Genomic DNA, 26,584 nt, shown 5'->3' with positions numbered 1-26,584 from the left:
ACATAAGATTTCCTGGTCTCTTTTATCAAACAACTATACAACCTGAATTATGAAATATTTTTCCCATAATATTTTTGGAAAATTCTGCCTCATCAACAAAGGGTGCAGATATAAACTAGTATGGCCCATTGTAAGTCCTGCCATTCTTCTACAAGAATGATAAATATGCAGATTTGGGTAGCAATGTTCAGACCTTACAATATGTTTTGAAAAGGATGGAAAGTTGAGTTGTTTATTTCTGCAAATCAGTGTCATTATTACACTCAAATGTATCAATATTAGATAATGCATGTGGTCAATATATGTTGTAATGAAGTTTGGATTAGTGTGAAGGGGTTGTATGGCTATACTCCAGCTGATAAATGTTGGCATGGACAGGCTCCTCTACAGATACAGCAACATACACAGTGATGACATGTACATTTTTCCCCACATGCTTGTGTACACCTATCTCGGTTAGTGAGACCCTTCAGGTATTCTGCATCCATTTCAGGTATTGTCAGCTCTTGAAGAATTGCAATTCTGAGACACTTCATTTTGCCTGTATTCAAGTTATTGCAAAGTTTCTTCATATCTTCGTCACACCTTACAATATCGGTTTTAACTGCATAACAGTAAGCCTCACCCTTCCTTGTGACATCTCTCCCACATCGCCCAACTTCTTGCCAATATTGCAAAATATTATTGCTCCCTCCCCAGTGCAGTACCAAATCGACATCTGGGATATTGATCCCCATGCCAAATGCAACAGTAGCAACAACGCATCTGATTGTGCTGTCTGATAGAGCAAAGTTCTCCAGTACTCTTTTCTGGTCCTCTAATTCCACATTGGCATGAAAGACATCGACCATTCTACATCTTACATTTTTTTTCTGGTCAATGTATGCATGGTTGCCCAAGTAATTCATGATATTACTCCACTGTCTACCAGTTTGGGTTTGAGTTCTGGAATTTGTATTGACAACACAGTAGTGTTAAATTTGACATTAAATTAATTTATACTGTTAGTAGCCCTATTAGTAGAACATTTGCTTATATAATACATTGTAACCATGTAATACTATGAAATCAAAACGTCATACTTTAATTAAAAAGTGATAGTCATCGCACTGCTCATGTGCATCGTTTGTGTTAATAAACAATTTATGATTTACCGTTAACACATCACTTTTCTTACAAAAATTGAACCAAGCAAGCACATTTCCCTTATTTCTTTAACTTTATGGAAGCTCTCTTTCAGTCACAGTTGTATTTGTATTGCTAATGTAAACATTGCATCATGGGGTGTGTTGTCAACAAACTGCATGGAGTTTGACCTTGCTCAAGCACAGTATGATGACTAGTATTGCCCTTTAAGTGATCAAGTTTTACAAAAAATATCATTTTGGATGTACTTCTACTGATGATGTACTTCTAATAAAGTTATTTTTAATTTCTGATAATAATCATGTATAATTCGCTGAGAGGAGGTAAACAGAAGATGAAATATTTAGACCTGGTCTAGTCCATATTGTGAATACCCACTCTGGCAATTAAGGGCTATACATTATATTTTAGCCTGTTAATGCCACACTTATCAGTATACTGTAAAATACTTTATTTTCGGTTGGATTTAATTTTCACTATTTCCGCTGAAGGAGTGATTCAGTGAATATACCTTTTTTTCCTTTATTTTACATTCAAATCACCAAAAATCAGTGAAAAAAATGCCATACAAAACATCCAAAAAGTCTTTTCAGGGAAAATTAATTCCAGCTAAATTTAAGTATTTTACAGTATTTACTGATGCAGCAATATACATGTAAAACTTCAAAGTTAATATTTTGATTACACTGTGTTTGTAGTTTATTAGTAAATCATGTACGGATAAAATAAACTCTTAAAAAGTGTTGTCTTTCAAATGGCATCTAATTGTGCTATAGTCTTAACAGGAAACCTCCAAGTTAATTTATTTTTTTGTAAAAATGTTCATGGTTTTGTGCAGAGTGACAATGCAGTACATTTCCAATAATGTCAGAACATGTAATTATTTTTTTTTACTCCAATTACAGTGTAAATGTATATACAGAAACATAACAAAAGAACAAGCATGCAATAATATATGTGAAAACAAAACATTTATTAGCATAAAATTAATTAGTTTACAAAAATATTTACTTCAAAGACTAATAAAAATTTGTTCGTGAGAGAAACTTTTATCTTTTGTTACCGAATATTTGATTATATGCAACATAGATTAATTAAAAATACAGACCTCATGTATATAATTGCTTTTCTTGCATTTTTCCCCATTACTTTAATTTCATCAATATACCACCTAACATCCTCTAAAAACTTCATTCCTGGCTGACTCTTCATTGATAAATAAATATTAGGCCTATATAAAATGACATTTTCTTACATTAAACATTTTAACTATTCTAAAATAAAGATCAACATTATGTAATATTGTAGTTATTTACCTGTCAGGATGCCTAGCTATTGTAAAAACTTCTTTGTCTTCTAAATGCAAGGTGTTTAAAATAATCTTCTGTACTTTATCTGTGCATGTAGCACTCAATATGGCCAAACTTGCTCCTGTGAAATGGCCTCGGAAATCTCCAACTCGCTTGTAAACAGGCCTAAAAGTTTCTCCCCTACAGGTATTATGAAACTTCCATGAATATATGATATAAGCATGTATCAAATGAAAGGCATAGCATATTTTTGAAAATAAGAACACAGATTCACAAATTCAACATTGGTTTTTGTGTTCCTTTTTTTTGTAATATGACCAGGGTAGTTACCAAACTCATTTAACATAATCTAGAATCAAGTATAAATATTTGTATGCAACAATATAAATTTGTTCAATGCAATGTACAATGAAAAAAATGCTCCCATGTATGAGGGAGATAAAAACACAATTAAATATGTAAATGAGCTATTAATTAGGTGGCAACTCATAACTACATATTATACCCATCACCTGCCAAGTTCAGTCACAATAAATTTCAGTAGTTTATAAGATACTAACAAAACTTAAATATCAGTTAAACCTGCAAAGCGACTCATTAAGTGGAACTCGATAGTGCATTCCTCATAGATTAATACACAGTATGTTTTTTAGTCACATTTAAACTAACAGTTCACAAAATATCAACAAAAATTCAAAAATCAATATGCTAATGAGCACATTGATTAAATTAAAAATCAAGAGTACATTTCTTATAGCTAAACACTACGTCGCTATTAAAAATTTTGTCACATTTGGACTAACAGTTCACGAGATATATAAATCAAAATAATAAAATATGCAAAAGAACCCGTTAATTGAATTGAAACTCTATATGGCATGCATGGTGCAAAGCTCATATGGAAATGTATAAGTATGCTTATACCATGTTTAGTCAATAACACTACCGATAGAAGTTTAATTAAATATGCAAATAAGCTAATTAATTAAGTTGCATCTCAATAGTGCATATCTTATATGGAAATATAAAGTATGCTAAAACCAAGTTCACAGATATCAATAAAAATTCAAAATTAATTAAATATGCAAATGAGATTGTTAATTAAGCTGCATAGTGCACACCTGGTAAGAAAATATAAAGTTTGTTTATACTAAGTTTGGAGTCATTTCGACTATTAGTTCATAAGATATTAACAAAAAATTAATTGATCAGTAACCTAATTAATGTTACAGAATTATAATTCCTCTTCAGTCTATTCAACTGTACATGTGTACCAAAGTTCAGCTAAATTGGATCAGCAGTGTCCGAGATACTAACAAAAGGGGAAATTATTTAATTGGATTTATCTTGAAGTAAATATGGCAATGAGATTACCATAACAATAGAAAACAAGAGACTGCCACTCCCATAGAAATAAACATCAAGTGCAATGGAATTGAAACTTTCCTCTTTAAAAGACATCTGTGTTCATGCAGGGACAAACATGGTTAATTCCATAAACTTTCTATAAGCTTTTGAGCTAATAACATGGACATGACATCATAACAACGATTTCTTGTATTATAAACTAATTTTTGCCATTACTTTTACCTGAATTTATAGTAACTTAGGAATGTCATAGGATAAGTTTAATTCTGTATAAAATATGGATGTGTAAAATAAATTCACTAACTAAATTTATTACCATGTGCAAATAACATGAGCCTCATCCAGTGCTACAAGACATACGCCTTTCGTGTATATTTCTGATTCTAAAATAAATGACCAGTCATCTATTTCCAAAACACTCTCTGGTGACATAAAAATTACACTGTATCTTCCTCTTTTCAGACCTTAAAAAATAATAGAAAAAAATTTGAGTCACTTTTGATAAAAGATATTTTATTTTTTGGTTGTGTAACAAAGTTATTATTATTTTTATTATGAGCTACTTCTATAAAAAAAACTTTATTTCTGGTTAATTTTTATTTTGAGAGCAAAAATAAATAAACTCACCCTCAATGGTCTCCACCTCCATTTCATCTCTGTTTACAATGCCAGCACATTTTATTCCTTTTAATGACCAGTTGGCCACTTGATCCATAACCAAACTTTTTAGTGGACTCACAACCAGGGATATGTGGTGAATACCAGGCTCTGCTTGGTCCAACAATAAAGGCGGGGTGATGTATACATCAGATTTACCAAAACCTGTAGGCAATATGCCCATGGTATGCCTTTTATTCATAATATTTGTTATGAGCTCCAGTTGGTCCTTCTTCAACTCATAACCTAATAAGGTTTCCATCTTAACGCCAAACAACTGCCTCACAACTTCTGTTGTGTATGAACTCATTTTATTGTACAACACTGGCTTGTGTGAGAAAATACCCACAATTCATTTTTATTATTATCATTTTTTTTTTCAAAATAAATAATTAAAATAATACAATTATTAATTTATATTATGTTATTTTATTTCTGATACCATGTTTCGATTTTTTTTATACATTGCATATATATTTGTGGTTGTTTTCATCCATAATATTCATTAAATCTCAACACAACTCCAATCGAGTGGCTTATTCGTGAAATTGCGAGACTATGACGCGCCGTGACGTCACGGGTCAAAATTTCCAAGATGGCTGACCTTGAAGCGTAAATAGTGGGTTTTCGCCGGTATTCGTCTGATTTTAGTAGATAACGTCGGTAATTTAGAACATCCAAATCAGAATAGTTGTCAAATGTGTTTAGATAACGATCGATCATACACAGGTGAGCGTAGACAGCCAATTTTGCTAATAAAGTGTCAATAACCTGGCCGACACGGATTTGTGTCGTCCGGTATGGTAACTGACTACGTCTCGTACTGTAGCTCTAGGGTTTCGCAATTACCAATAGACGACCGAATCAGACTACCGATGCAACAGAAAACGTCAAAAACGGACACCAGCGAAATCCAGAGCTACAGAACTGCAGCTACATCATGGTATGATGTCAACACACGGTATTGGGCTTATATGTGCCATTGTTTTGATAGAATGAATGTGTTGACCTATATTAAAATCAGTCAAAATACGTGTGAATGACACATAATTCGATCAGTTAGTTGAGCGAGTTATACTTGTTAGTTCATTGGCTTTTTCATGATCTTGTTACATCGTCATAAAGTTGAGCGTCTGACACATCTTTTACAATCGTTTTCACTAAACATTGGACGATCAGATTGTGGTAAATGTTGATACATCAGAGCAAGTACCTAATAAAATTGCCACTGATTTTATCCCTACTAATCAAAACATTATAACTGTAGCCTAAACATTTTTGATACAATGTATACATGTCTGAGTCTCCGAGGCGCCATTCTGTCTTTTATTGTTTGCACAAGACATTTCCGAGTCGTTTTTTTAGAGTGAACAGTGTGAATCCTGACCAGCATTGCTGATTTATTACAACGCTCTTTGGACAATGGCTGAATATCTTTTCAAGCTACATTTTACTTATTACATGGAGGACAGAATTGTTCCCATCTATGTTAAATAAAGAAGGCGAGTTTATGTGCATGTCATATCAAAATTTTGTTGACTATCTATGTGAACAGATTGCTTTTTTAAGGCGAATGCAGGCTATTCGTCTGCAAATCATGGACGAAGATGGACAGCGAGTTGATTTACCACCAACCGAACGATACCGTGATGTGATAGTGGACACAATTCGCTTAAAAGGTGGTACAATGCGTGAACAATTGTACGTTGTCGACGGCACTTCCCCGGCGGTTAAGACATCTTCGGCCATGACTCACAGTAATTTAGGGGCTTCTAATTCAAGTACTGGCAAGAGACGTCGATTGGACTACAAAAGAGACGAAACATCTACCAATGTTGAAAGTGAAACGCCACGCCAAAAACCGTCACAGGCTCCTACTATGTCTGACAGTCAAAAAGAATTGGAGGACCAGTTAGAAATATTATCACAAAGCAAGTTTGTACTTGAACGTGAGTGGACAGATTTGAAGACTCCGCCACCACCTTTAGCCACACTTGCACTACCAGGAATCCGAGCTATTGACGCTACATGCAATTTATGTCACCATAAAGGACACAAGGAAAGTGGGAACAGAAACCGTCGCGAGTGTTGTTATGAACCATGTGCTGGTTATATGTATTGTGGTCGATTAGATAAACACCGGGAACATTCAGAAGCATTACGTCAAGTAAGCTACGAAATATTTATCGAATGATTTAATTCGTATTTTTCACGCCTACTTTATGTACAGTGGTGATGGCTAATAATAAAACACCACCACAAAATAATTTTAATTCGTAGCAAACATTTCTTTTGTTCGCACTTCAAATGGGGTTAGTAAATTTTAGTAGTTTATTTTCTCCATTTTCTTATTTTATTTCTTCTCAATTTCACAGAAAGACAAAGAAATAAAGAACGTGAAAGACAAGATGAAAGCATTAGAAGGGGAATTACAGTCTGTGAAGTCTTTCATAGCTAAAAATACAACCCAGTTTGCCAGTGTTCTAAAACCACGCTTGCAACGACTCTTCCCACAAAAGTACGTTGGGTTAGAGGGACGCAGCAAGTTATTAAAAGATGTTCGTCTCCTTAAAGTCACCTTGGATGGTAAATTGCCACCAGGAAATCTCCAAGATGCAGTTGATCTACCTAAATTATTGGAAATGGGAAAACGAAAGGTTTCTGAATTTAAACCCGATGACGACGACGTGAAAGACGAGCATGAAATAACAACACGCACAATAAAACAATCCAAGGAAACCTCGCCATTGAAACATGCTATTTCATCTCCGTCGCCGACAGCCGTAGTTACAATTCCACACCAGGCAAATCAAGTTTATACTCCGTATGTTCCAGCACAGCCCAACCCAGGAATGGTTATTCCGCAAAATATGATGCCATGGTATGGAAATCCTACTCCATTTATCAACCCTTGGGCGTTTATGCGACCACCTACTAGCAATGTGATGACAATGCCAGCACCTATATTTAGTGAATGCCTGCCAACAACGCAAGTTCCCGTTACACCAGTTAGTACAGTAATGGCAAGACCCGCGGAAACAAGTCCAAGTTTACCATTACCCATACCAGCAGCAGCATTGACTACGCCTCAACCCAAAATTGAAATGGAAAACCAAGTGGAATTTCCAGAATTGGCACCTACAGCCAAGGAAAAGGAGAACCCAGAGGGTGTGATTGTCGGCGAAACAAACCAGTCTTGCCTAACTTTACTAGATTTGGCGAATATCGCATCTAAATCTGCGGATTTGTAAAAATGTTGTTTGTGTTTTTTACCAGAATACTAGTACCATGACTGATTTTATTTTCCACATGGTTATGACATTACGAACATTACAAGATACTTCTCAAATTTAAAGTGTTTTCATTGTATGGTTTTCCATGTACCATGAAGTGGTTATAATCTAGCTATACTTCAGTACAATCAAAGCAAAGGATTTTCCAAATTTAGGTCAAATATTTAAATATTTGTAAACGAAACTTAAATTGTTAAAACTGCTTTATCGGCCGTTCAGTTTCCCATGTTAATGTTAACTTTTCAAAATAAATACTACATGTTGTTCAGCATTATTGTAGTTTTTATTGTCATCTTATTTTATTTATTAATAAAGATGATTATAAAACAAAATAAAAAAATAACAAGTGAATATATATTGTCTTAATACTGGTACAAGTTGACTTCCATTTCAGTTCGTATTGACCAGTTTTTGGCGGGAAGCAAATCACACGTAACCACTTTCTCTAGAAAAAATTTGACATGCCCCAGGGGTGATGTGACCAATGGCGTCTGCTATAGCAAACTCAGTAAATCTATACGAAAATTCCTGGTTTCCCCGCAAATACGATTTTATAGACCGAAAACATTGTTCACAGATATTATACTCGGGATTGTATGGTGGTTGAAAAATTAGGCGCACTCCTTGCTGTTGTAATAAATGTTCCAAATTAGGTTCGACAATCCTGGCGTGATGAAAACCACAATTATCCATGATTACACAATCTCCTGGTGCCAAACAACGATTTCCAACGTGGTCTTCTACATTGACTGCTTCAAAAAAAAAATTCATCATTTCCATAGCATTGGAAGGTCCAACAATGATATCAGAATATTCGACACCAAATATACTTGTAAGCAGGTTTATTGTGTAATTAACATTAAACGCAAACCGCTGTATTTCTATCGCCGGTTTACCAATTTCTGCATGCCCGTAACGCCGGTTTCCAGTAGTACGAATGACAGACGCCTCGTCAAACCAGTGCAGCTGTTCTGGTCTAAAATCAGAAATGGTGTCGATAAAATCAAGCATTCGTTGTTCGTTAATGTCAGTCGTTGACTCTGCAGCAACAGATTTTAACTTTTTCCTCGTCATGTTTAGGTGGTGAACAAGTCCCCGGTAAACCGTGGATGAACTGGGGACATCGAGGCACACATTATCTTGGCGTAACTTTGACTGAATTTCACGCAGATAAATACTAGGCTGTCGACGTTTATAAAATTCAATATGCTGTAAAATATTATCAGTCAAGCATGTTCTGTTACCGTGTTTTCGTCCATGCTTCCCAGCTGAAACATCACCGCTAGTAATAAGTTTAGTACATATATTATTGGCAGTACTTTTTGACACGCCAGTTTGTTGTGCAATTTGTCTACATGACAGCCCATTTAAGTAAAGTTCAACAATTTTCTGTCGTACACTAAATTGTGTGTCGAATCCTCGTTTATGAGACTGCATTTTGTTACCAAATTACATGTACTCCCGACTTTCCCGCGTTAGATGCTCTGGGTGTCTGGACACACTACCGGGACACACACACAAACGTAACATTATAATTGAGTAGAAAAAGACAGAATGGCGCCTCGAAGACTCAGTCAGGTATACATTGTATCAAAAATGTTTAGGCTACAGTTATAATGTTTTGATTAGTAGTGATAAAATCAGTGGCAATTTTATTAGGTACTTGCTCTGATGTATCAACATTTACCACAATCTGATCGTCCAATGTTTAGTGAAAACGATTGTAACAGATTTCTTGCCTCACTCTAGCCCTGCGTACAGTGCTGTGTGTACGGGGACGCGTTCGGTTGATAGATGTCCCCACCACAGCCCTGCGTACCTCCAGAGACAAAGTCCGGGAGCGCACCGTAATTGGTGCGCAAGTTAAAAATAAGTAGTTTCCCAGCCGAAATCGGTTGAAATGACGATAGTTATCCGTAACAACCATTACAAAGTTATCTGAAACTGAAATATCTTTAAATAACAACTAGTAAAGACGGACAAATTGTAAACACGTAGGTACCGGAGGAATTATCCACCAAACGCCGCCATTTTTAATTTCATTCACGCGAGAGAATACGTTTGTTTTTAGGGCAAAGTAGCCGATTTCATCCAAAATTGGACTCCGAGCTGGGAGTTCTGGATATATCTGGTAATCGATCATCATTATTGGTACCTAAGCATGTTATTTCATTAAAAAAGTTATATTTTTCAAAGTCCCGGACTTTGTCTCTGGAAGTTTGCAGGGCTGTGGTGGGGACATCTATCAACCGAACGCGTCTCCGTACACACAGCACTGTACGCAGGGCTAGCCTCACTCATGAACCTAGCCGTGGGGTTGTGACTCCGGAGTATAATTTTGACGATACCTTAATTGTCTCTTCTTTCAAAATACATGTAATTACAAAGTCTTGAATTGATCTAGAATCACCCGTCACCCCCCTACCTGTCCTGAGCAATAACAGATAATGTTTTTATAAACTTTCAAAGCAAAATCAATGTTCCGTGTCGACCAGGACCACTTTGCTTCAATGCTGTCTTCACATTTATAGGAACACAAAATAAATATAACAGAATGCGACAACTAAAATAAACATGTATATACTACATATGAGGCAGCGGCACCAAATTTTGCATGGAATGCAAGATCTGTTCAACATTCATCACGCCTAAACACTATTCCCTGCATTTTGAGGGGCAAATTTTGCTGACTTACATAGCGGTAGTTTTAAGCGAAAAATACACAAAAGGTTTCAGCTTGATTGGGGGGGGGGGGGGGGGCACCCAAACATTTTTTCCAGGTGGACGATGACACTGTACATACAAAAGATATACTAGTAGCACTTTCTGATTGAACAAAAAGTTTCACTTGTGATAGACAAGTACTTGTTTTCATAACAAAGCCAGCTGTCACAAAATACCAGGAAATGTGACCTCTATGAGGCATCTCATTGACCTCAATGTATTGTGTCTTGTTTTTTTTTTATTGTGGGTGGACCATTAGAAACTCTGTGAGTTTCCAGTCTGTGTAATATTTTTTTTATAAGATTTAGGAATGCAAATTTGTTTTTCTGATATTAATTAATTAATTGCAATTTTTTTCCTTTTTAACCATCTCCCAGAGTTTCTAATGGTCAACACTTCAAAGTTGACAATTTAATAAGTCTAGTTTTGTTATGTCACTCCAAAATAGAAGAACCCTGTGTTCTCTCTAAAGAAAAGTTTTTTAGGTGTGTTAGTTCAGAAATTTTACCATTCATAACTTTCTATATGACATACATACCTCTATATACATTACAAATTATATTTTTACACAATTCAATCTACCCCAGACCATTCGTCCCGGTGTTATCGCTATCGCCACACGAGACTCCAGCTTGTCTCCTATACAATTTTCCTTCCGCCCACTTAATTTTAATATTCATATGACCTTTGCACTGACATCGATAGCCAATCGCATTCGACCGCTAAACTAAAATGGGGCGTGTCACGTGACTTTGTTTACTAAAGATAGCGTGGGCGTTTGATTGACACTCAACTCATTAGTATTCCACCAATCACAGCTACATCTACTTTCTGGATGTGCGCAGTCAAATTGTATAGGAGACAAGCTGGAGTCTCGTGTGGCGATAGCGATAACACCGAGACGAATGGTCTGGGGTAAATTCAATCAAACATGGATGAATGATTATCATAATGGCTTAGATGTCTATATCATTTGCAGACCATGAAAACAAATATTTTTATTCATTTTGATTGAAATCTGTAGATTATGGAACTATTACTAAACATAATTTCCACCAAAAAGTGAATTTCTGAGCCATGAAATCAGTAAAGCATAGTACATGTATTAGTATAATCTGGAATGTAATTTATATGAATTGAGATGAAGATTGGTGTACTTGTATTCATTCAATTTTACAAATGTATTCACCTAAACATAGGAGACATTATTCCAGGGACGCATGTCAATTGCGAAATAAAAACGGCTGCTGCTTTGACTGTTGTTATTTACGAACTTCCAGATTTTGTTTTCCTCTGAAATTATTACTGCAGCCTTTTGATAATTGGACAGATTGTTTTATGGTCCATTATGGACTTTTTTATCAGTTATGTCATTAAGATATATTTACGAAATTCCTGGTACATGTACATAATGTCATTAAGATATGGTCACAAAATTCCTGGTACATGTACATAATGTCATTAAGATATGGTCACAAAATTCCTGGTACATGTACATGTCATTAAGATATGGTAACAAAATTCCTGGTACATGCACATGTATGTGTGGTTAGTGTAGCAAAATATGCCACAAACACTTTCATTTCGAAATATTTATGAATAATTAAATTAAAAGCATGTGTTTCATTTATAATTTTAAGAATAATTATTATTTGTATTATCGCTTATAGAACTTCCTCCTCCGATGGTCGGAGGGCCTCCACCACCCATCCTGCCAGATGAACAACCCCCACCATATACACCATCACCAGCAGGTGGTGTCCCAATGATAAACTGTCGAGTCTGTCAGGCTATGATCAACATAGAAGGCAAACTTCATCAACATGTTGTGAAATGTAATGTGTGTAATGAAGCTACGGTGAGTATGTATCATTTAAATGTTGTTGATAATAATAATTAAAAATGTTCTTCAATTCAGTTTTATCAACGTTTCAGGAATTTGCTGATACTTTGTGAAAACATTGGTCATTGTTGTACATAAATGTATGCAATTTAAAAAAGGCAGGTATTAAACCAAATTTCTGGGAAAAACGTGTTTTATTTTACCTTTTTGTAAATATATTTAATGTGTAGACTATGAGAACTTATGTGTGTTTAATTTGAACCAATACAACATATATCACCCAAAATGTTGAGAAAACTGACTTTTTTTACTTTTTTTTCAAAACAAATTTCAACATTCATATTGGTCGTCCAATAGATTAAAAGTTTGTAAAACAGGGAAAATATTGTGCAAATAACAGCAAAAATGAAAGTCATAGATTAATTAAGGTTGCTCTTGGAGATCATTTCACCATTTTGCCAAAATTTTGAGTGAGACTGGTAAAAATTAAAACTTGCCTGCCTGGTGGTCTGGTGACCTTTTTTCCATGGCCTACTAAAAAATTTTGTTTAAATAATATCATTGTAAGAATTCAAACTCAGTTCTCCAGTGATGTTGAAACAAAGAATACTTCAATTTGAAATACCAGATTTGTTGGTAGAATTTTGAGTTGTAGTGATATACTACAAAATAAGTTGTTCCGTAGTTGTCCGAGTATAAACCCCTCTTGGAAAACAGCAAATTGACGAAAAATTAGGGGGGGCCCTTATTTACGGATAAAAGTTAAAACATCTCTTGAGTGATAATTTATGCTAATTTATTCATAAACATATCGTCGTGTGTACGATACTAGAGTGTCTAAGACTAGCATCATCCAAATTAACTTGAGGATCAGCCGTTATACCCTGTGGTCACTGCCAAAGGCAGAGTCAAGTGTGGCTACCAAACAAGACTGCCCTTGTGTTGTGGGTTCTTTTCCCCACTGCTAATTTTTAGCATTAATTGTGACTTGTATATTTGTATACAACCAACAAGCATTAACTGGTGACCCTGGTGTAGTCAGTGTGAACATACAACAGACGCAATCATATACTAGCAGTTAACGATTTATTAAGTATAACGGGAACAGATTAAAGGTCAATATTAATTAAGTCACACCGCACAAGGTTCAAATCCCAGCAGGAATACAAGTCGGACTAAAACCCTGTGCATGTTAACCAATTCTCAACGAGTTAGAGCCCATACAGTAACATGGAGCTTACATCCAAGTGTAAACAATGTACAAGTGAATCGTTTAAACTGACGCCGTTTCAATCATTAAATATTGCCAAATTTCCAGCGTCTGACCAGCCTAATTTGGCAAAACACATCAATAGAATAACAAAGTAGTACAAAATTACAGCAGTTATATAATAATTTGATGAATTAAATAAATGAAGTACACTCCAAAATATACAATAATAAACTCAAAATATGCATGAAATATGTAACCTTAACGTAGTGTTACTGACCAGTATCATGCGACGAATGTCAATGTCTTGTAAGCAGAACTTGCAGTTAAACGTGAATAATTAATTAAACGTGTTCGACGAAGTCCTATAGCTGTTTCAACCACGTGTTGACGTTATCTACGCAAAGACGACCCGCTGGCTTCCTCAGGGATACACAGACAGTAACTTACGTCGATGTGTTGTCTCAATCTTTGCCGCTTTGCAGCCAGCAATGGTTAAAGTCAGTTCGTCGTAATATCAGTTCTATGAGAGGTCCGTTGAGATTTGTAACTTCTCTGCATTAGTTGTGTACAAGCTTCAGGCAATGATGTCAAACGTGGTTTTGCCAGATGGAATCGCCTGAGCATGTGATGAAGGCGTAGTTTTATAGGTATCAATGTCCAGGTGCACATACCCGGTATTCAAATTTTCCGACAAGACGATCTGTTCTCTTGACCATACCATTCCAACAAGGGGTGTATGACCCATCATTTAAATAGACACTTACCATATTACTCCAGGCACGCGCCCAGGGGCCTTAACATACAAAATCGTGAAAAATTGGGGGTGGGCGCTTACCCGAGGACCACCCCAAAAAAGATTTTAAAAAGTTGTGTTTGTGATCGTATGATAAGGTCAAATAAAGGAATGCTTTCGTACACTTTGTACACGTACTTATTTCTTGATTTATGCGAGGTTTCAATAAACGTGAGCACTCGGTCAAGAACTGTGGGAACACTAAGACACATGGTCGAATTTCAAGAATAAAACTTGTTTTACGTCAGCGAATGAAGTTGTATTACTCACTGAAATTGGCTACAAAGTATGGTAAGTATTGTAATCAATGCACGGTTACTTTTTTATTTTAGTAACAGTGATCAGTGCAAGTCGGGAAAAACTACCGCTTGTAATCCAAGATGGCGATGACCTCATTAGCATAATTTTGTTCACGCACGTATTGATACATCGCATCGTAATTACTGAAGAATAGCAGACAGGGTTATGAAACAAATAAACCTTTTATTACTGATGTGAAATGTTTACAAACTATTGTGAATACATAAACATATCCAAATGGCGATACATAAAAAACAGACTGAAAATAAACTCTGGTCGTCCTCATTAACATGATTTATTCACGCACCCACACACGTGACAAAATTATGATGCAACAAGTTCCCACCGTCGGCAGGCCTCATTATGGTCACAGTCAGCTGGCATCTGTGTCGCTGGGTGTATATGATAAAGGGAAGTTGTACAACCAATTTTGCCGAGTTCGCAGTTTTTCGCCAATAAAAAAATAACTAAAGCAAAAACTCGCGGTTTTCAACATTTTTGCAATAAAGAAATTATTCTCTATCAATAATCCGCCCAAAAGAGGAACATTTCTACTAATTCTTGTGTTTTTTCGACGTTTTTTGAAAAACATGCGATTAGGCTGCGAAAGTAGAACAGTCCGGAGGGGGTGAAACTGAAGAGCCAAACTTAATATGTAAAAATAGAATGCGTACTTTGACCTCTACATGGCCAACCAATGGCTGGACACGGATACGTTTGCGGTCGTTGCCAAAAAGCCCCGCGTCCATCGCCTGGCGATGCTCTTCCGTTATGAATTCACAGTCAGCGAAGTGCTACGTTTTGAAACCAAAGCTAAGTGCTTCAAACCACTCACCAAGGTATGGATTATTGCAATATTGGATTCATCGTGAATGAAGAGAAAGCAGAACGTGTGCGCCACATACGTTAAGTTTCAATGAGTTTTTACGTGAAAACACAAACAAAACGGCCCTTTTCAGGGCCACCACACACTTCAAAAAGAGAACTACCGTAACAAACACACTATTTAAATAAACCAAACGTGTTCGTTTTTGACAAATAAAACTTTATTGTTGACCCCGTTCTTGGCTAAAAATCACCCTGGGCGTTTAACCGAGGATGTCCCCAACATGTAACTTTTGTGAAAACAGGGGGGTGGGCGCTTGCCCAGGGAGGGGCGCGTGCCCGGGGTAATACGGTAAATTACACAAGTATAATATGTATCTAGGCATCTGTACAGCATTTCTAGTCACCTCGTGACAGTCACTAAATCACTCTTGGGTGGGTTTACTAAGTGGAACTGCATTCGACCCTATGTTTCACGTGAATATTGGGCTGTATGTTTTTGGGTACAAACTGTACTCTGGTATCGTCTTTTCTGATTAAATGATAGTTTTAAAAAAAAGCTATAATATGACACCCGAAACAGGATGCATTTATCAGAGTCCCGGGTCACAAGGATAGGGTCACGGAAAGTTCATTACATACATGTTTGTTTATTCAAATCATAATGTCATTACGACGCCATGACGTTCAAATGATAAAAAAAGCAATCACACTATATATGATTTACACCTTATTTATTTCACTTGAAATCACAAATAAATAAATTATATACAGTTTGTCGACCTCAAAGCGAAAAAAAACAAAAAACGATTTAGTGGTACATGTTTACAGTCGAAAGTTCAGTATGTTAGGTGGGAGATCAGCTTGTCAGTCAAGAGTTTTTCAGTACGTTATATTCAATGTTCGAAGTAGCTGCGAAGATCACTTCAATTTCAATTTCCTTCATCGTTGAAATTAAATCCATCGAACTCAAAATCACTGTCTTCCCCATCGTCATTGTTGAAGAGTAAACCAACCAAATTAAAAATGCTTTGTGTCATGTACTGGTAGATGAACATATGTTTCGCACCTCATTCTTACATCATCGCCAAAAATTGTCGGTGCTGATAACCAAAGACCTGTCAATCAAACAAGTGTTTCTCTCATTCGCAACATGAAACAAAGGCAATGTTTCTTTAAAAACAAATCTGTGGATTAGGCAATTAAACACAGTTACCAGCGACTGAAGCACATGCCTTTCTCCCAGGTTTTTCTGCAGTGAATTTAACATGACCATGGGCAAATCGAAAATTATAATACACAGCGTGTTGGCAGTTGGCATTTTTATCGGATAAATGACTTGTTGTAAAATGCTGTAAGTTTGGAGAAGGGCTTATGATCGAGCAGGGGTTTAAACTACAGTACATGTAAGACCTAAACAAAAACAAGACGAAAAGATTAGTGCCGTCATATGAGACAGAACACATTTGGGTATTTGTGTAACAGTAGAAACTACAGTTGCTCAGCTGGTAGCTTTAGATTCTCACTCCAAACATAAATCAGACTTCTCAGATCTAGATGAAAGGGATACAAAAAAACACTGACATCATTTACACTGTTCTGGTCATTGTCTTCTTCTAAATAAAATGACTTAGTGTGTTTATTTGGACGAGGAACAGAAGTATTTTAATAATCTTTAATGCAAGGCTGGTGAAATTTGAAAGTTACTAGTCCTGGAGTCTGGTATAATTTTGTGAAATTTTAAACACTGGTGTAGACAATCATTATTAATATGATGTTAAAATTAGTACATTTTTACAAATTGTATTTGAATGGTTTCTTTTTTTGTTGTAAACACAAATCTCATTATTACAACCAATAATGCATGCATCACCACTGCAGTGAACCTGGCAATCAATTTTCATATATCTTATCTCTCTGCAGCCAATCAAGGAAGCTCCGGCAGGAAAGAAATATGTGCGATGTCCATGTAACTGCCTATTGATCTGTAAGAATACATCTCAAAGAATCGCATGTCCGAGGACCAACTGTAAGAGAATTATTAATCTTGGTCCTATTACCGTAGCAACTGTTAGAACACAAGTTGGTAGCCGTGTGATCTGTGGCCACTGTAATGAAACCTTTCTGGTAAGTTTCCTCTCTTTGTAGCATCTTTGTGTGCTCCTATACTGGCTTATTAGTGAAACCAAATTAAAAATTAGTAAACAAATGAACAAACAGATGAACAAACAGATGAGCCTAATTGAAGAGTTGACTCGGCTGTTATTGTTTTATTCTTTTAACCATGATTACAGTTTGTAAATTGGTGAAAACTTAGTTCAGAAATAACTTTGTGTTTTAGTTCACAAGTGTCTATGAAACAGCAACAATGCATATACATAATGACAGTTGGTTGTATGTTTACGGCTCTCGTACATTTGTAATACAAGTAGGTCAACAGTGTGTTCACAGCTTTTGAAGTATACATATACAGCTACCATATAGTAAATTGAACAATCTGTTTGTGTTTACTGTAAAATCTCTATTGTGAATGTGTAAAATTCATTTTGACAATGAGCTGTTATCACCATAAAAAGTGTTCAAATTTATCTTTCGAAAACTACTAATTTTTTGATTTAAAAATTAATGTTGCATTTGTGATGAGGTTACTGAACTGTCACTAACATATTAATAAGTGTACCCCTCGAATAAACAACTGATGTTTTTGGGACTACTTTATTTGATACATCAGAATAAATACTTTTGTAATGTTATTATATGACTACTAATCTAATAAGATGTAGTGCAGATGATGACATTCCAAATGACAGAGTAAACAATGAGTTCATTGTGAAAACTTCCTGATTTATTTGAGATTTTCTGTGTCATTACATTACATTACATTACAGTGGCATGTACCAGCATTTTTTTTATCATTCATGATTTATTCAATCACATTTTCATTTCCTTGTAATTGAGAATATAAATGGACAACAAATGATGCATTTCTAGCAATATACTTCAAATCTCTGTTTGTAGGGCTGCAAGATCTAATCAAATAGCAAACCAATCACTACCCAATCCGGCCTGGCTGAGAAACTTTTCAGCCAATCAGTCACGGTACAATGGTGATGTATTCAGAAAAATACTTTTCTAAATTTGCGTGCTGCCGTGTGTTGATAGAAATGCACGGACTGGCTGGCTGCATCACTACTGATTACTAATCAACAATTGCAAAACTTTGAAAACAAGAAAGTTATTTACTTGTGAAATGTGGAAAGCAAGTTTGATACTTCCGCTTGCGACAAGGGGGCTGGGCATATGTTCGGCGGGTGGCAGATTCGGTTCTCTCGGAAACCCGCCAACTATCGGCGTCTGACTCTGCCTACAGTTCAAAATGGTCATTTTGACTGACCGGAGTCCATGATTGGAAATTGAATGTAGTGAATTTAGGCAGAAGGTGTTCATACCCACCATAGACTTCCCGACCACTCCACTTTTTCTTTAGCGTTGGCTTAGTCATCGGTGGTGAGAATAAAGGCAATATGACGGCGCCTCATTGCCCCGGTCACATGGTTCGTAATGTAAAGAAAAATCTTGAGGTCTTCCTCTGACCTAGGTTTCTCTCTCCGCCATTGGCTGAATCTCAGATTAATGCCGACAGTTCAAAATAGACTGTCCGGAGCCTATGGTGGGTATGAACTGTGTGAATAGGCGGGGAGAACCCACTACCTAAGATAGTGACATTCCAAAAGACAGTGTAAACAATGAGTTCATTGTGAAAACTTCCTGGTTTATTTGATATTTTCTGTGTCAATACATTACAGTGGCATGTTCCAGCATTTTTTTTATCATTCATGAATTATTCAATCATACTTTCATTTTTAGATTTTTTAAAATGGAATATAGCATAGCTAGATTTTAAAAATACATCAACAAAAAACACAAATTTGACATGTATCCTGTGCCACCATGATTGCTGTAAATGTGAATACATACTCTGATGGTGTACCACCATGATTGCTGTAAATGTGAATACATACTCTGATGGTGTGCCGACATGATTGCTGTAAATGTGAATACATACTCTGATGGTGTGCCACCATGATTGCTGTAAATGTGAATACATGATCTGATGGTGTGCCACCATGATTGCTGTAAATGTGAATACATACTCTGATGGTGTGCCACCATGATTGCTGTAAATGTGAATACATACTCTGATGGTGTGCCACCATGATTGCTGTAAATGTGAATACATACTCTGATGGTGTGCCACCATGATTGCTGTAAATGTGAATACATACTCTGATGGTGTGCCACCATGATTGCTGTAAATGTGAATACATACTCTGATGGTGTGCCCACCATGATTGCTGTAAATGTGAATACATACTCTGATGATGTGCCACCATGATTGCTGTAAATGTGAATACATACTCTGATGGTGTGCCACCATGATTGCTGTAAATGTGACTACATGATCTGATGGTGTACCACCATGATTGCTGTAAATGTGAATACATGATCTGATTGTGTGCCACCATGATTGCTGTAAATGTGAATACATGATCTGATGGTGTGCCACCATGATTGCTGTAAATGTGAATACATACTCTGATGGTGTGCCACCATGATTGCTGTAAATGTGAATACATACTCTGATGGTGTGCCACCATGATTGCTGTAAATGTGAATACATACTCTGATGGTGTACCACCATGATTGCTGTAAATGTGAATACATACTCTGATGGTGTGCCGACATGATTGCTGTAAATGTGAATACATACTCTGATGGTGTGCCACCATGATTGCTGTAAATGTGAATACATGATCTGATGGTGTGCCACCATGATTGCTGTAAATGTGAATACATACTCTGATGGTGTGCCACCATGATTGCTGTAAATGTGAATACATACTCTGATGGTGTGCCACCATGATTGCTGTAAATGTGAATACATACTCTGATGGTGTGCCACCATGATTGCTGTAAATGTGAATACATACTCTGATGGTGTGCCACCATGATTGCTGTAAATGTGAATACATACTCTGATGGTGTGCCCACCATGATTGCTGTAAATGTGAATACATACTCTGATGATGTGCCACCATGATTGCTGTAAATGTGAATACATACTCTGATGGTGTGCCACCATGATTGCTGTAAATGTGAATACATACTCTGATGGTGTGCCACCATGATTGCTGTAAATGTGAATACATGATCTGATTGTGTGCCACCATGATTGCTGTGAATGTGAATACATGATCTGATGGTGTGCCACCATGATTGCTGTAAATGTGAATACATACTCTGATGGTGTGCCACCATGATTGCTGTAAATGTGAATACATACTCTGATGGTGTGCCACCATGATTGCTGTAAATGTGAATACATACTCTGATGGTGTGCCACCATGATTGCTGTAAATGTGAATACATACTCTGATGGTGTGCCACCATGATTGCTGTAAATGTGAATACATGATCTGATGGTGTGCGACCATGATTGCTGTAAATGTGAATACATGATCTGATGGTGTGCCACCATGATTGCTGTAAATGTGAATACATACTCTGATGGTGTGCCACCATGATTGCTGTAAATGTGAATACATACTCTGATGGTGTGCCACCATGATTGCTGTAAATGTGAATACATACTCTGATGGTGTGCCACCATGACTGCTGTAAATGTGAATACATGATCTGATGGTGTGCCACCATGATTGCTGTAAATGTGAATACATGATCTGATGGTGTGCCACCATGATTGCTGTAAATGTGAATACATGATCTGATGGTGTGCCACCATGATTGCTGTAAATGTGAATACATGATCTGATGGTGTGCCACCATGATTGCTGTAAATGTGAATACATGATCTGATGGTGTGCCACCATGATTGCTGTAAATGTGAATACATGATCTGATGGTGTGCCACCATGATTGCTGTAAATGTGAATACATGATCTGATGGTGTGCCACCATGATTGCTGTAAATGTGAGTACATGATCTGATGGTGTGCCACCATGATTGCTGTAAATGTGAATACATGATCTGATGGTGTGCCACCATGATTGCTGTAAATGTGAATACATGATCTGATGGTGTGCCACCATGATTGCTGTAAATGTGAATACATACTCTGATGGTGTGCCACCATGATTGCTGTAAATGTGAATACATACTCTGATGGTGTGCCACCATGTTTGCTGTAAATGTGAATACATAATCTGATGGTGTGCCACCATGATTGCTGTAAATGTGAATACATACTCTGATGGTGTGCCACCATGATTGCTGTAAATGTGAATACATACTCTGGTGGTGTGCCACCATGATTGCTGTAAATGTGAATACATTATCTGATGGTGTGCCACCATGATTGCTGTAAATGTGAATACATGATCTGATGGTGTGCCATCATGATTGCTGTAAATGTGAATACATGATCTGATGGTGTGCCATCATGATTGCTGTAAATGTGAATACATGATCTGATGGTGTGCCACCATGATTGCTGTAAATGTGAATACATACTCTGATGGTGTGCCACCATGATTGCTGTAAATGTGAATACATGATCTGATGGTGTACCACCATGATTGCTGTAAATGTGAATACATGATCTGATGGTGTGCCACCATGATTGCTGTAAATGTGAATACATTATCTGATGGTGTGCTACCATGATTGCTGTAAATGTGAATACATACTCTGATGGTGTGCTACCATGATTGCTGTAAATGTGAATACATACTCTGTTGGTGTGCCACCATGATTGCTGTAAATGTGAATACATGATCTGATGGTGTGCCACCATGATTGCTGTAAATGTGAATACATGATCTGATGGTGTGCCACCATGATTGCTGTAAATGTGAATACATACTCTGATGGTGTGCCACCATGATTGCTGTAAATGTGAATACATACTCTGATGGTGTGCCACCATGATTGCTGTAAATGTGAATACATGATCTGATGGTGTGCCACCATGATTGCTGTAAATGTGAATACATGATCTGATGGTGTGCCACCATGATTGCTGTAAATGTGAATACATGATCTGATGGTGTGCCACCATGATTGCTGTAAATGTGAATACATACTCTGATGGTGTGCCACCATGATTGCTGTAAATGTGAATACATACTCTGATGGTGTGCCACCATGATTGCTGTAAATGTGAATACATGATCTGATGGTGTGCCACCATGATTGCTGTAAATGTGAATACATGATCTGATGGTGTGCCACCATGATTGCTGTAAATGTGAATACATGATCTGATGGTGTGCCACCATGATTGCTGTAAATGTGAATACATACTCTGATGGTGTGCCACCATGATTGCTGTAAATTTGAATACATACTCTGATGGTGTGCCACCATGATTGCTGTAAATGTGAATACATACTCTGATGGTGTGCCACCATGATTGCTGTAAATGTGAATACATACTCTGATGGTGTGCCCACCATGATTGCTGTAAATGTGAATACATACTCTGATGGTGTGCCACCATGATTGCTGTAAATGTGAATACATACTCTGATGGTGTGCCACCATGATTGCTGTAAATGTGAATACATACTCTGATGGTGTGCCACCATGACTGCTGTAAATGTGAATACATGATCTGATGGTGTGCCACCATGATTGCTGTAAATGTGAATACATGATCTGATGGTGTGCCACCATGATTGCTGTAAATGTGAATACATGATCTGATGGTGTGCCACCATGATTGCTGTAAATGTGAATACATGATCTGATGGTGTGCCACCATGATTGCTGTAAATGTGAATACATGATCTGATGGTGTGCCACCATGATTGCTGTAAATGTGAATACATGATCTGATGGTGTGCCACCATGATTGCTGTAAATGTGAATACATGATCTGATGGTGTGCCACCATGATTGCTGTAAATGTGAGTACATGATCTGATGGTGTGCCACCATGATTGCTGTAAATGTGAATACATGATCTGATGGTGTGCCACCATGATTGCTGTAAATGTGAATACATGATCTGATGGTGTGCCACCATGATTGCTGTAAATGTGAATACATACTCTGATGGTGTGCCACCATGATTGCTGTAAATGTGAATACATACTCTGATGGTGTGCCACCATGTTTGCTGTAAATGTGAATACATAATCTGATGGTGTGCCACCATGATTGCTGTAAATGTGAATACATACTCTGATGGTGTGCCACCATGATTGCTGTAAATGTGAATACATACTCTGGTGGTGTGCCACCATGATTGCTGTAAATGTGAATACATTATCTGATGGTGTGCCACCATGATTGCTGTAAATGTGAATACATGATCTGATGGTGTGCCATCATGATTGCTGTAAATGTGAATACATGATCTGATGGTGTGCCATCATGATTGCTGTAAATGTGAATACATGATCTGATGGTGTGCCACCATGATTGCTGTAAATGTGAATACATACTCTGATGGTGTGCCACCATGATTGCTGTAAATGTGAATACATGATCTGATGGTGTACCACCATGATTGCTGTAAATGTGAATACATGATCTGATGGTGTACCACCATGATTGCTGTAAATGTGAATACATGATCTGATGGTGTGCCACCATGATTGCTGTAAATGTGAATACATTATCTGATGGTGTGCTACCATGATTGCTGTAAATGTGAATACATACTCTGATGGTGTGCTACCATGATTGCTGTAAATGTGAATACATACTCTGATGGTGTGCCACCATGATTGCTGTAAATGTGAATACATGATCTGATGGTGTGCCACCATGATTGCTGTAAATGTGAATACATGATCTGATGGTGTGCCACCATGATTGCTGTAAATGTGAATACATACTCTGATGGTGTGCCACCATGATTGCTGTAAATGTGAATACATGATCTTATGGTGTACCACCATGATTGCTGTAAATGTGAATACATGATCTGATGGTGTGCCACCATGATTGCTGTAAATGTGAATACATGATCTGATGGTGTGCCACCATGATTGCTGTAAATGTGAATACATACTCTGATGGTGTGCCACCATGATTGCTGTAAATGTGAATACATGATCTGATGGTGTACCACCATGATTGCTGTAAATGTGAATACATGATCTGATGGTGTGCCACCATGATTGCTGTAAGTGTGAATACATGATCCGATGGTGTGCCACCATTATTGCTGTAAGTGTGAATACATGATCTGATGGTGTGCCACCATGATTGCTGTAAATGTGAATACATACTCTGATGCTGTGCCACCATGATTGCTGTAAATGTGAATACATGATCTGATGGTGTGCCACCATGATTGCTGTAAATGTGAATACATGATCTGATGCTGTGCCACCATGATTGCTGTAAATGTGAATACATACTCTGATGGTGTGCCACCATGATTGCTGTAAATGTGAATACATACTCTGATGGTGTGCCACCATGATTGCTGTAAATGTGAATACATACTCTGATGGTGTGCCACCATGATTGCTGTAAATGTGAATACATACTCTGACGGTGTTGCACCATCATTGCTGTGTCTGAATGTCATATATATACTGGTATATTCAAATCACAATCACATTGGTATACATGTATGTTATTTGTACAAGTGTGCAACTTGTAATGATGTATCTTTTTTTCTATCTCTAGTTTAATACTACAGTCAATTCTCTAGCAAGGTGTCCACATTGCAGACGAGTGTGAGTATTTTTATAATGAATTATTGACAGCAAACTGGTTTATTGAGTGATATAACTTAATTTGTTCAAAACATTTAATACCCAAAATAAAATCTGTTAAAGTGGAATGGAATCAGTTGACAAAAACTAATGTACCAATATTGCAGTAAAATGTGTGATATGAAATTAAAACGGATTCTAATTACCGGTAACTTATAATTTGTTTTTCCAAAATAAATTCACAAATCTGGTCAACAATTTTACTGCATTCATATTTAAAACTTACAATACATTTCATTCTCTTACAGTTCATCTATTGGACCTAAATTTGCAAAGAATCGTTGTATCATATTTGCTGTTATCGGTATTGTGTTCATTGTTGCTGGAATAGGTGTCACAGTGAGTACATACAATCTGAATATTAGTAATGTATGACATGTGACCTGAAGCTCAGTATTACTTGTGACCTGAATGACTTTGAGGTGTGTGTGGTAGCATGAAGCAAGAATTGCTACACTAAGAGAATGTATATGCAAAGTGCATTCCAGACATGCATGCTATATCATGGTCATTATTTATCCTATTACAGATTGGTACATATGAATTAGCAGAAGAATCTGGCGGCATCTACTTTGTGTGGATTGGTGAGTATTGCCACTAATACATGTGAATATTGTTTTTATTTTTATAAAATTAGTATCATTGTAAACTTATCAAAGATAAGAGGCAAGATTATATTATCTGTATTTGTGAACAACAAACAATAAAAATTAGCTATTGTGTTTTGCGTACATTAATATTTAATAGTTTCATTTTGTTGTTGTTTGGATAAGAATAAAGTCAGAACTATCTGTAACACCAATTTTTTTTTAAATCAAGCCTTTCTTAACCTTGCCTGTATCGTCAAAGATGGAAGGGAAGTAATATTAAGGGGAAAAATGTCTGTTGCCGCTGTCATTGTCGTCGTCATTAATAATTGTTATTGTGTGCACAATAACTTTACTAATTCTGTTCCAATTTTTTTCAAACTTGGTCACCTAATTCATCAGTATAAAATCTTCCTTTAGTATGAAGGACAGATGTCCTGTGTGAAAATATCATAAATTGAGAAAATCTGGTAAAATATTTTGACTGTTAATGACTGATCACTGGTGATACACATTCAAAGGTCACTGATCCCAGTAGGAATATACATTGTTGTATGTGTTCAATTAAGCAAATTATTTATCTTGTAATGATATCATTGGTAATTGTATCTCCCAAATCCCATGGGAATACTAGACTGGGTTTCAATGCCAACTCATGGAGAGACTTGATGCACAGTCTGATAGACATTTGCAAACCTACCAATAAAATCTTTACCAAAAACAAGATGTCAGATAATCGATATAAGCACTCCTATGAATTGGGTGCCAA

At 36.6% G+C, this 26,584-nt stretch overlaps 2 protein-coding genes across 2 annotated transcripts in view; one reads left to right on the top strand and one right to left on the bottom strand.

Annotated features, from left to right (window-relative positions):
* LOC100368816 (type 2 phosphatidylinositol 4,5-bisphosphate 4-phosphatase-like) overlaps window positions 1–26,584 on the top strand; it is a 38,538-nt gene that overhangs the window by 8,744 nt on the left and 3,210 nt on the right. Inside the window, exons 2-6 of the mRNA XM_002730570.4 lie at window positions 12,169–12,356; window positions 17,396–17,599; window positions 25,140–25,189; window positions 25,477–25,567; window positions 25,758–25,812. Coding sequence (XP_002730616.1) covers window positions 12,169–12,356; window positions 17,396–17,599; window positions 25,140–25,189; window positions 25,477–25,567; window positions 25,758–25,812 — 588 coding nt within the window. The remainder of the gene's footprint in view (window positions 1–12,168; window positions 12,357–17,395; window positions 17,600–25,139; window positions 25,190–25,476; window positions 25,568–25,757; window positions 25,813–26,584) is intronic.
* Window positions 48–5,356, bottom strand: LOC146742785 (ATP-dependent DNA helicase Q1-like). The gene is made up of 3 exons (XM_085500559.1): window positions 4,141–5,356; window positions 2,463–2,636; window positions 48–945 (listed from the first exon to the last, which is right to left on the bottom strand). The coding sequence occupies exons 1-3, from the start codon at window positions 4,254–4,256 to the stop codon at window positions 345–347; spliced, it is 891 nt and encodes a 296-aa protein (XP_085356685.1). The 5' UTR covers window positions 4,257–5,356; the 3' UTR covers window positions 48–344.

The sequence above is a fragment of the Saccoglossus kowalevskii genome, chromosome 6 (genome assembly GCF_978046115.1).
Source record: "Saccoglossus kowalevskii chromosome 6, keSacKowa6.1, whole genome shotgun sequence".
NCBI classification, from domain to species: domain Eukaryota; kingdom Metazoa; phylum Hemichordata; class Enteropneusta; family Harrimaniidae; genus Saccoglossus; species Saccoglossus kowalevskii.
The sequence above is the reverse complement of the archived record's forward strand: the minus strand, read 5'-3'. Positions and strand labels throughout refer to the sequence as shown.

What these genes read in the sequence shown, in the direction of transcription:
- LOC146742785 (XM_085500559.1), bottom strand. Translation starts at nt 4,256, where the DNA reads ATGTCACCAGAGAGTGTTTTGGAAATAGATGACTGGTCATTTATTTTA. An exon ending in GCTCATGTTATTTGCACATG is followed by an intron (nt 2,637 to 4,140) that starts GTAATAAATTTA and finishes TAATACCTGTAG; the next exon opens with GGGAGAAACTTTTAGGCCTG. An exon ending in ATAGCTAGGCATCCTGACAG is followed by an intron (nt 946 to 2,462) that starts GTAAATAACTAC and finishes TACAAATTCCAG; the next exon opens with AACTCAAACCCAAACTGGTA.